General features: G+C 40.4%; 1 protein-coding gene and 1 long non-coding RNA gene across 4 annotated transcripts; one reads left to right on the top strand and one right to left on the bottom strand.

The window, feature by feature from the left end:
• Positions 1 to 991: 991 nt before the first annotated feature.
• On the bottom strand, positions 992 to 10,584 carry LOC122663891 (ankyrin repeat-containing protein BDA1-like). Of its 3 annotated transcripts, none has more exons than XM_043859560.1 (3): positions 8,942 to 9,058; positions 2,625 to 3,263; positions 992 to 1,746 (listed from the first exon to the last, which is right to left on the bottom strand). In XM_043859560.1, the coding sequence occupies exons 2-3, from the start codon at positions 3,210 to 3,212 to the stop codon at positions 1,048 to 1,050; spliced, it is 1,287 nt and encodes a 428-aa protein (XP_043715495.1). In that variant the 5' UTR covers positions 3,213 to 3,263; positions 8,942 to 9,058; the 3' UTR covers positions 992 to 1,047. The 3 variants fall into 3 exon arrangements, with proteins under 3 accessions (XP_043715495.1, XP_043715496.1, XP_043715494.1); XM_043859561.1 differs by lacking the exon at positions 992 to 1,746 and adding an exon at positions 9,933 to 10,584 and having other exon boundaries at positions 3,150 to 3,263; positions 8,942 to 9,341; XM_043859559.1 differs by lacking the exons at positions 992 to 1,746; positions 2,625 to 3,263 and adding an exon at positions 9,933 to 10,584 and having other exon boundaries at positions 8,569 to 9,341.
• Positions 4,377 to 10,030, top strand: LOC122663892. Its single transcript, XR_006333238.1, has 3 exons — positions 4,377 to 4,387; positions 6,000 to 6,007; positions 9,892 to 10,030. It is a non-coding gene; the product is annotated as an uncharacterized LOC122663892 (long non-coding RNA).
• Positions 10,585 to 11,247: the final 663 nt, after the last annotated feature.

The raw sequence follows: 11,247 nt of genomic DNA on the forward strand, positions 1-11,247 counted from the left end.
TCATTTAAGGCCACGGTAGTTGGTTGATCGGAATGCCTTTACAGATAGGTCTAAATTTCTTAATCAAAACGGCCTACAAATTAGAGGCTAGTATGGGCAAAGTTGAACCATAACTTGAAATCACATAGATTCCAAAAGTTTAAATTTATTATGAAATTTGACCGGGTTTCACAATGTGCCTCTTGGTTATCTGTCATGCTTCTGTATCTAATATCACAAACTACTTCTCTAACCTTATTCCTTATGAATTCTCCACCTAATTTACAAACTACCTTCTTTAGGCGTGAACCCGATAATGGAGAAGGTTGCCAAGGATTGTTTTGTCATTTCTGTCAACAAAAGATTGTTTTTGGGAGAAGAAAGATAGCTTTTTCAAACTCGATGACAAGTTCTTTCAAAACGGAGAGAATGATGTAACCATTATTTCTCTAGCCATTAATGCTCCATGACATTACAAGCATTTAATGCCCATATTGACATGATCTGGCCATTATTTCTCTTGCATTTAGCATTGATTACTTTCTATGTTTTGCAAAGATTCCTATACATCTCGTTCAAATATTTCCCTAGAGGTTGTTTCTAAAGTAGTTGTAATGTTGTACCGTATGCGATCATGACTTTCAAACTGGGTTTTGTTATTTAGATATATTTCGAAACTTACTGATCACAAGAATCAAAACTTGCTTTGATGCCAAGTTGATACAGTTCAAAATAAAAATTCTAGTATTTTTTTATTATATTATATTAAAAAAATAAAAAATAAGATAATAAGTGTTAGAGAGAACAACTTTACTTTGGGGTTGCTTGGGGACTCAACTCACCACCAAAGTTTAGATCTGATCCATCCATCAACAACCCATCCACAGACTATTTATTTGAGACATGTAACAATAATAACACTCAAACAAATATATTCTTGCGCAAACAAATTATAAAATGCCAAATCAATGAGAGGACTTGAAGACCAACCCAAGGCCAGGTTGGTCTGGTTCAGTTCAATTCCAAGCCTCCAAAGCTTCCAACCCATCCATGTTCCACGAGAGGTTTCTAGGAGAACCGTCTTGGCTTCCTATGCAACCAAAGGATTGCCAATGTCACTATGATACCCACTGTGATGAGTATATAGTTAACTGTACTCGTATTTGGAAACAGAGGAGTTGACCAAATACAAGTAAAAATCAATAACGATTGGGCCAGTTGGACCGGTCCACTATAAGGATATCCTTCCACCAATCTAAAGATCATCACCGAAGACATAACGAACCCTAAAAAGTTGACTGCCGTGAATATGAAGTATCCAACTTTGTCCTTACTCTTCCAAATTGGTTGTCCGGCCTGATGCTGACCGTCAATATCATCCTGCCAATTACCACCCGGAACGTTGATTCCGACGTCGAAAGTGACGGTGGCAATAAGAACAAGAATTACCAATAGTGTGTTACGAACTTCGAGTGAGGTATCTTCATGGACCCTGAAATTGAAGTAGTGGAAGATCCTTTGACGACGATGAATGGCTAGTCTTGTTTGTTTGGCTAGTGGGGAAGGAAAAAGCTTGCTGATCTTCACATCACAAGCTCGAATGGATCCAGCTTTGTGAAGGATGTTTGATATATTCTGAACCTCAAGTTCTTCATCTGGGTGTCTCACTGACTCATCCAAATCTAAGGCTGTCAAACCATCGTTGTTTCTAGCGTTCACATTTGCAGCCCTTCTAACCTTAAAGCCACTGCACAGCATTTTCACTATCTGAAAGAGAGAGAGAGAGAAGCATCAATAGGGGTATGGGGACTAAGATTTTAAATAACCCATTTACCCTTATCTTGAAAATCTTTTGAGAATATGAAAAAGGGGAAATTAAATGACAGTGTCAAGTTCTAACTGCACCTATAGAGGGAGTCCTCTATCTAATGACACCTTCCATACCTAAAAAAGATAGCGGTTAAGAAGACAATTCAGATCTTCTATGGCCCCTGCCCATAGCGGCTTGAGCGGCGCACAAACAGGCAGGGGTAAGGCAATCATTGCAGTGCTCCCTGTTTGTGCGCCACCATCAATAGGGGTATGGGGACTAAGATTTTAAAAAACCCATTTACCCTTATCTTGAAAATCTTTTGAGAATATGAAAAAGGGGAAATTAAATGACAGTGTCAAGTTCTAAGTGCACCTATAGAGGGAGTCCTCTATCTAATGACACCTTCCATACCTAAAAAAGATAGCGGTTAAGAAGACAATTCAGATCTTCTATGGCCCCTGCCCATAGCGGCTTGAGCGGCGCACAAACAGGCAAGGGTAAGGAGGTCATTGCAGTGCTCCCTGTTTGTGCGCCTCTATGGGCAGGGGCCGTAGAAGATGTGGATCCTTAAGAAGAGGGTGTCCAAGTCCTTATAAGTCTTCACACTCTCGACTACTCACATTTGCTTTCGCTAGAACCCAACACTATAAATGCAAACTCATGCAAAATGTGACATTGTCAAATGGTTTTGAAATTTATTTGTGAAGTAACAGCTAAAAAAATGCGGAGAATTCCCCGAAGTGAGATGTTTTTTTTACTCATACTAGTGAGATCCTTAGGGAACCGATCAGTTCTCAAAAACACTGAGGAAGGAAGGAAAAGTTAGGATTACCTGATGTTGTCTTAAGGAGGTTGCAAGGTGCAATACAGTGTTGCCTTCTTGATCAGTCCAGCTTAGAATGCTCTCCATTTTAAGCTCTTCAATCCATCTCAGCAAGGCTTTAGCAGTTTCCAATTGGCCATGTTTCAAGGCCAAGTGAAGAGCTGTCTCCTTTTGAATCGTCTTCTTCCGAAGAGAATTGTTGCAATTGAAGATTAATTCATCCAAGGCTTCAATGCTCCCCGCAATGGCTGCACAATGAAGTGGAGTCCTCTTCTCTCTTCCATGGAGTTGACCCAGACAAGAATCTATCTTCAAGAGTTGCTTCACTACCTCTAAGTGCCCATTAGCTGCAGCCAAGTGCAAAGGGCTATACCCACTTTGGTTTAGCTTTGTAACAAAGGAATGCTTCAGGTTTGTGATCTCCTCCACAAAACAGGCTTGCCCAGCATTTGCAGCAACATGTAATGGAGTGCTGGTGAAAGGGTTCTGATCAATGGCATCAAGAATATATGAATCTTCTTGGAGCAGGACATACAACTCGTCAATATCTCCTGCTTTCGCCGCATCACTCAATCTCTGATGAAGCAGAGTTGCCATTGCCTTAATTACTTTCTTCTCTGTTTTTTGGACTCAAATCTGTTTCATCTTCTGTACATATATATAGTTAAATCTCTTTCCTTTCAAGGTTATGCATTGCGAGAGATCCCAAATATAAATTAGTTAATTAATGCCTAATGGGTGGGGCTATAGCCACTTGATCAGGAAGATACGCATAAAGTCTAGGCCCAAGGTCGAAGTCATCACTCTATAACTTGTGATTCGTGAACATCATCAATTAAAAACTTGGTAATAGAAAAGTAAAGTGAACATTCCATTCCTGGAAACTAGAGAAATGTGTAAGCATCTGTTCCTTCTTAAGGAAAACAAAACTAAATGTTTATCCACACATGGCCGTCATGAGGAAAAGACAGGGGAAGCACGTGATTTTCAAAGCAAGGGATTCAAACATAGCTCGTATCGTATGTGCCTTGCCAACAAATCCAACCAATATTGTTTTATAAGAAAAAGATGAACATTCATGACTCTATACCTTCTATACCTACTACACTTCTGTTAAAGCTCATCTAATAATTTTAACAATTCAGATAGTCTAGGGCGCAGCTGCCCATAGCGGTCTGTGCGGTGTAAACTGGGCTGCATATGCAATGATCGCCTTACCCCCGCTCGGACAAGGCATTTGGGTAGGGGTAAGATAGTCTTTACACGTGTGGCTCAGTCTGCGTCTCTCAGGCCGCTATGGGCAACACGCCGTAGAGGATCCGGATCCTAATTTTAATGGTGTGTTGTTTCGTGCAATAGCTGTTACTACTTTTTCTAAAGGTCGATTATAAATATAAGAAAAACTCATTAAATATAAGGTTCACACATTTACCTGCGAATTTTGATCATCTACGGCGTAGCTGCCCATCCTGCCTGTGCTGTTAGACACAGGGCTGCGTGCAAAGACTGCCTTACCCCTGCTCGAGTGCCTTGCCCGAGTGGGGGTAAGACGGTCTTTGTGCGTGACCTTATATTTGCGAAGCACAGGCAGGACGGGCAGCTGCGCCATAGACGATCTGCACCCTCTACCTGCTGGGTAATGGACTAATGGTATTATTTACATGTCATGTTGAAATTAAAATAAGGGAAAATTACTTGATTAACCACTTTTGGGTTTACGTTTACAAAACTACACATTCACAGTTTGAGTTTACAAAATTACCCAAAATTGAGTTTAGGTTTACAAAACTGATCAAAACAGTGTTATTAATTAATATAGTTTTGGATGATTTTACCCTTTCACCTCGGATCGTTATCCTCTCAATTACACTGTCCGTACTTGATGTCAAGTACATCTAATAGAAGAGGCAGAAATGACTATCCTATCCCCTACCAGAACACACTGTCTGAGGTGGGATCCACCTCCCTCTATTAGATGTACTTGACGTCAAGTACGGGCAGTGTAATTGAGAGGATAAAAGTTCCTTTCACCTCACCTTCCCCGTCGTCTTCTACCTCCCGCCCCTTCTTCTTCCTCCACCTCCTTCTCCACCCGCTCCACCCATGTTGGAATCCAACCCTCCCTGCCCCTATTCTCCCATTGCCGCAAATGCTCCCCACACCTATTCTCCCTTCTCCGCACCCCATTGTCGTGCAACTCCGACCGTCGCACCCCTATCCACTCCCCGCCCCTGTTTTCACTTCTCTGCAAATACTCCCTTCGATGCTCACTTGGGCGACCCCTGTTACACCCCTGTAACCCCGCTGCCCTGCAACCCCATCCACTTGCTTATGCGCACGAACGCATGTCTGAACTTTTTCAGGCTGTGTCTCCTCGCTAATAGCTTTTAGATTCTTCAGCTATGAAAGAAGTGTGGATAAATGAAGGGGTAGATGCAGATTTAAAGAGAGAGAATGGTGGGTGGCGGCGGAGCCTTTGTTTTAGTGTTGAAGAATGTGGAGAAATCAAATGAGGGGTGGATGGAGAGAGAGAGAGAGGGGTTGGTGAGTTGGGGCGGTGCCTCTGTTTTTCATATAAGGAGTATGGAGAGGTGAAGTAAAGCGTGGATGGAGAGTTACAGTGACAGAAGATGGTGGGTGGAGGGGGAGCCCCTGTTTTTAGTATCGAAGAGAGGATTGGGAGACGATAGGGAGAGAGAGGTTCCAATAGGAGCTGTAGGTTTCTTTGCAAATTTTGTAAGAACTAAAATCGGAACGCCCAGTTTTTTCTTCAATGCTCAAGGTACCTCTTGCTGCTTAGCTATGGTAAATCACTGATTTCCTCTTTCTCTCTCCAACAGAAGAATTTTGAACAGAAGCTGTTATTTCTTCCTTCATAGTCACAGGTACAACACGCACTTCATGAACTTTCTTTGAAAATTCTCCGGCGTTTATGATTATAGAGCCGCTTTCATCCCTCTTCATTTACTACACCAACATTAAACCGCTTCAGGAGGTATTAATTTCTTTGGGTTTGTGCTCTCTGGTAATGAAGATGATGATGGTGGTACCCAACTTTATCTGATATCGAGCTCCATCATTCCTTATCGGCGAAAACGATGATGATGCAAAGATTGTATCAAACACCCCTGTCTTGTAAGGGCAAGCTGTCCGCTGCACTAATAGGGGTGTTGCCGACAACAAAGCTTTGGGGGTGTTGCTGCCAACAGAGCTTGCGGGAGTGTGCGAAGGAGGGGAAGAAGAAGAAGTAGCGGTGATGGCTGGGTTGTAAAGAAGGGTATAAATGTCCAAATACATATATGAATGGATTGAATCATTGTTTTGGGTAGTTTTGTAAATTCAAACTGTGAATACATAGTTTCGTAAAAGGAAACCCAAAAGTAGTTAATCATGTAATTTTCCCAAGTAAATGAACCATGAATTTCAAGACTTCTAAAGTGACAACCAACAATCCAATCATATAAAACCACTTGGAAGAATCTTGACCAACCAACACTTTGAAGCCCTGAGATTTTCAAAAAGCAATTTGTCAATAATGCCATTTCTTGCTTTTGGAGACCGTGAAGCTAGCCTCTAATTTATACAAAATCATTAGATTAAATCAAAATGATCCCATTGCAATACAATATCCCATCATTGGGGCCTCAATGAAAAAGTTGTATGTGTCCGCCCAACCCACGCCAAGGAAAAAAACCGAAAAACTTATCCAAGCTTTGTATAAGAAGAGAACAAAAGTCAGCCGATTATACTGAAATCAAAGAGCAACTTCATTCTTCTGGGAATTTACATATTTTCTGGTATTCAATGGCCACCGGAGATTCAAACCTGGTGGCCCACGACATTCCGGCTTCTCCTTTAAACCCTACTATGGGTGGGAATGACAATCAGGGTGATGCATCTCATTCGTGGGCAATCTTCTTTCCTGGAGGCAATTTATGTGAACATGAGAAGTCAATTCCTTTTTTTGAACTTGTTATGGTTAATGGCAAGAAATTAGCATGATTCAATGAAGATGATATGGCTGAGGAAAAGGATCGTTTGGAGGTTTCATTTATCACACCCCATTCTGATAAGGGATAAAATACAATAAAATGGGTGACTAGGACGACACACGTCATCTTATTAAACTACAAGAATCACAGATACAGTGTCTTAATCCACAGTCATGAATCAATATTAAATTACAATAATATTAGAGTGCGAAAAGTAAAAGAATATTACATTCCCAAAATGAGATCAAAAGTAACGGAAACGTCTACATTATCAAGTTTAAGTGATAAATAACTTAAAATATTACATTTCAACCCAAAAGATTAAGTGAAAATTGAGACCGTAGAAATAGTACCAAAGTTATACAAGACAAATGGTAAACAAAATAATAAACAACAAAATTATGCTCCAATGGCACAGTCCCCAAGCATACATCAGCAATCAAAGTTTTAAGCCATTGGCTCCGATTGGTTCACATCAAAAGGAGGGAAGTGTCACCAAACAACTAAAAAGAGTTGTGTAATGGGGGTAAGCTCCACTGAGCGAGTGAGGGGATGAGAAATGCACATACAAACAATTCACACATAGTCCATGATGCATGTAGATGTTAATAGATTTTTCACCGAACACACAAACTAAGTCTAAAGCATATGCTACTGTAATAACTCGGGAGACGCCATGAATCACTTATATTATTGCCACAGTAAAACCTCAGTTGTCACTAGGGGGCCCACGCCGGTCAAAGCCACCAAAACCACCCAGAGGCAGACTCCCGATGATCAGTGGTCATCCCTGACCTGGCCTCTCTCATCCATAGGCACAAGGAGCCTTGATCACCCAACACCTAAACCCCTGTTGGTAAAGGTCGTATCATAAGATCCCAGGGTCTTTGGTTCTAGGGCTTTTTTTTTTTTTTTTGCCTGGAAAAAATTCAATTTGGCTTGGAAAAATTATACAACAACTCATTGGGTTTCAATTTTTTTTGGAGATTTCAAAATCATCCTACATAAGGTCCCAGGGTTTTGACTCTAGGGCCAGTTTTTTTTTTTTTTTTTCCTGACAATTATTGTTTATGGGTTATAGCTTAGTCAATTTTATTTTTGTTATCCCAAGGAAGTTCTGAGTGTTTAGGAATCGACTCTCTTTGTTCACATTTGTGCCCCAAAAAAAAATGACACCCCCTCTCCCCTTTTTGTAGTGATTAGAAATCTCTTGTAGTTGGTATTAAAAGTCCCATTTGGAAGCTAAATAGGATAATTAAAAAAAAAAAAAAAAAGTCATGGTCGCATGTCGCATACCGTGCAACATTGCAACTACTTTAGAAACAACCTCTAAGCAAATATTTGAATGGAGATCTGCATTTTGAAACAATTTGTCATCGAGTTTGAAACAACTATCTTTCTTCTCCCCAAAACAACTGAGCTTCGTCAAAGATTGGAGTTTTACTCTTATCTACAGAAATGACAAAACAATCATTGGCAACTTTTTCCATCATCGAGTTCACTTCTTAATTTTTAGATATTTCAAAACTTACTAACCAGTACAATCTGAACTTACTCTGATACTAAGTTGATACAACTCAAAATGAAAATATTAATATTTTTTATTATACTAATAAATAATAAAAAAAAGAAGATAATAAGTGTTAGAGAGGACTAATCAAGTCAATAATAAGAGAAAATATCTTAACTTTGGGATTGCTTGGGGACTCAACTCACCACTAAAGTTTACATCTGATCCATCCATAAACCCATCCAAAGAGACTATTTATTTGAGACATGCAATAACAATAGCACTCAAACAATGTTCTAGTTATTGAATTACATTGCCAAGCGGCTGTAATTTAAACATCACTTAACTTGTACAAATATTATTCTTGCGCAAACAAATTATTGATCATAGGATTATAGCTCAATCAAAAAATGTCAAACCAATGAGAGGGCTTGAAGACCAATCCAAGGCCGGGTTGGTCTAGTTCAGTTCAGCTCCAAACCTCCAAGCCTCCAATTCATCCATGTTCCATGAGACTTTTCTAGGAGAGAACTTACTTGGCTTCCTATGATACCAAAGGAGTGTCAATGTCCCAATGGGAATCACCACTGCGAGGAGTACATAGTTAACTGTACTCGTATTTGGAAACAGAGGAGTTGACCAAACACAAGTAAAAACCAGTAATGATTGGGCCAGTTGGACCGGCCCACTATAAGGATATCCTTCTACCAGTCTAAAGATCATCACTGAAGACACAACGAACCCTGCAAAGTTGATTGCCGTGAATATGAAGTAAACAACTTTGTCCTTACTCATCCAAATTGGATATCCGGCGTGGTGTTCACCAGCAATATCATCCTGCCAACTACCACCCAGCGGATTGATTCCGACGTCGAAAGTGACAGTGGCAATAAGAACAAGAATCACCATCAATGTGTTACGAACTTCGAGTGAGGTATCTTCACGGACCTTGAAATTGAAGAAGTGTAAGATCCTTTGATGACGATGAATGGCTAGTCTTGTTTGTTTGGCTGGTGGGGAAGGAAAAAGCTTGTTGATCTTCACATCACAAGCACGAATGGATCCAGCTTTGTGGAGGATGTTTGATATATTTTGAACCTCAAGTGGTTCATCTGGGTGTCTCATTGACTCATCCAAATCTAAGGCGGTCAAACCATCGTTGTTTCTAGCATTCACTTTTGCAGCCCTTCTAACCTTAAAACCACTGCACAACATTTTCACTATCAAAGCATCATAAGGGGTAAGATTCATTTTGTGGGGACTAAGTATAATTCTTTTAATTTATTTTTGAAAACCCTTTTACCCTTATCTTGAAAATCTTTTGAGAATATGAAAAAAGGAAAATTACAAGACGATGTCAAGTTCAAAGTGTTAAATGACCCAAACACTCCTGCTTTGGCTGGGCTAGATCCTCCAGCTCCCGCCACGGCTGGAGGAGAGCCGAATTCCACAGTTGGGCCCCCCTGGTTTTGCTAGGCTGGATCCTTCAGCTCCCGCCACGACTGGAGGAAAGCCAGGTCAGTTAATAAGAGGGTGCCCAAGTCCTTATAAGTCTTCACATCCGACTGACTGCTTACATTTGCTTTCGCTAAAACCCTACATTATAAATGCAAGCCCATGCAAAATGTGACACTAACCCATCAAATGGTTCTGAAATTTATTTGTTAAGTAACAGCTAAAAAAATGTGAGATCCTTAAGGAATCGATCATGGAGGTTGGGATTACTATAGGCTGTAACCTATAGTGAGATCCTTAAGATTTCTTGTAGTGTCAGTTCTCAAAAACACTGAGGAAGGAAGGAAAAGTTAGGATTACCTGATGTTGTCTTAAGGAGGTTGCAAGGTGCAATACAGTGTTGCCTTCCTGATCCGTCCAGCTTAAAAGGCTCTCCATTTTAAGCTCTTCAATCCATCTCAGCAAGGCTTTAGCAGTTTCCAATTGGCCATGTTTCAAGGCCAAGTGAAGAGCTGTCTCCTTTTGAATCGTCTTCTTCCGAAGAGAATTGTTGCAATTGAATATTAATTCATCCAAGGCTTCAATGCTCCCTGCCATGGCTGCACAATGAAGTGGAGTTCTCTTCTCTCTTCCTTGGAGTTGACCCAGACAAGAGTCTATCTTCAACAGTTGCTTCACTATCTCTACGTGCCCATTAGCTGCAGCGAAGTGCAAAGGGCTATACCCACTAAGGTTTAGCTTTGTAACAAAGGAAGGCTTCAGGTTTGTGATCTCCTCCACGAAACAGGCTTGCCCAGCATTTGCAGCAACGTGTAATGGAGTGTTGGTGAAAGGGTTCTGATCAATGGCCTCAAGAATATATGAATCTTCTTGGAGCACGACATACAACTCGTCGATATCTCCTGCCTTCGCTGCGTCACTCAATCTCTGATGAAGCAGAGTCGCCATTACCTTACTCTCTTCTCTGTCGTTTGGACTCAAAATCAGTTTCTTCTTCTTCTCTATAATTAAATTTCTTTTTTTTCATGGTCGTGCTTCGGGGAGATCTCAAATATAAACTAGTTAAGGCCTAATGGGTGGTGGGGCTGTGGCCGCTTGAGGAAGATACGCATAAGTCTTGGCCCAATTTCGCAGTCATCACTCAATAACTAATTGTGATTCATGAACATCAATTCTTGGTATTAGAAAACAAAAGTAAGCATTCCATTCTTGAAACTAGAGAGAAGCGTGTAAGCATCTCTGTACCTAGGAAAACAAAATTAAAAGTTTATCCACACATGGCCATGAAGATAAAAATCATGTTAAAAGACAGGGAAACAAGTGATTCAAAGCAAGGGATTCAAGCATAGCTTGTATCGTATGTGCCTTACCAACCAACCAATCCAACCCAACCAATATTGTTTTATAAGGAAAAGATGAAAGAACATTCATCACAAGATCTATGACACTTCCATTAAAGCTCATCTATTAATTTTAATGGTGTGTTGTTCCCTGAAATAGCTGTTCCTACTTTTTCTAAAGTTCGATTTTAAATACAAGGGAAAACTCATTAAACATATGCTTGCACACTTTCCTGCTGGGTCATGGTAAGACTCCCTCACATATATAGGAGGGTATGGGTAAGGGGGTTGAGGGCCTTACCCTGAGTTTATAGCCTTAATTTAATTTCTTCTGT

Source organism: Telopea speciosissima, chromosome 6 (genome assembly GCF_018873765.1).
Source record: "Telopea speciosissima isolate NSW1024214 ecotype Mountain lineage chromosome 6, Tspe_v1, whole genome shotgun sequence".
NCBI classification, from domain to species: domain Eukaryota; kingdom Viridiplantae; phylum Streptophyta; class Magnoliopsida; order Proteales; family Proteaceae; genus Telopea; species Telopea speciosissima.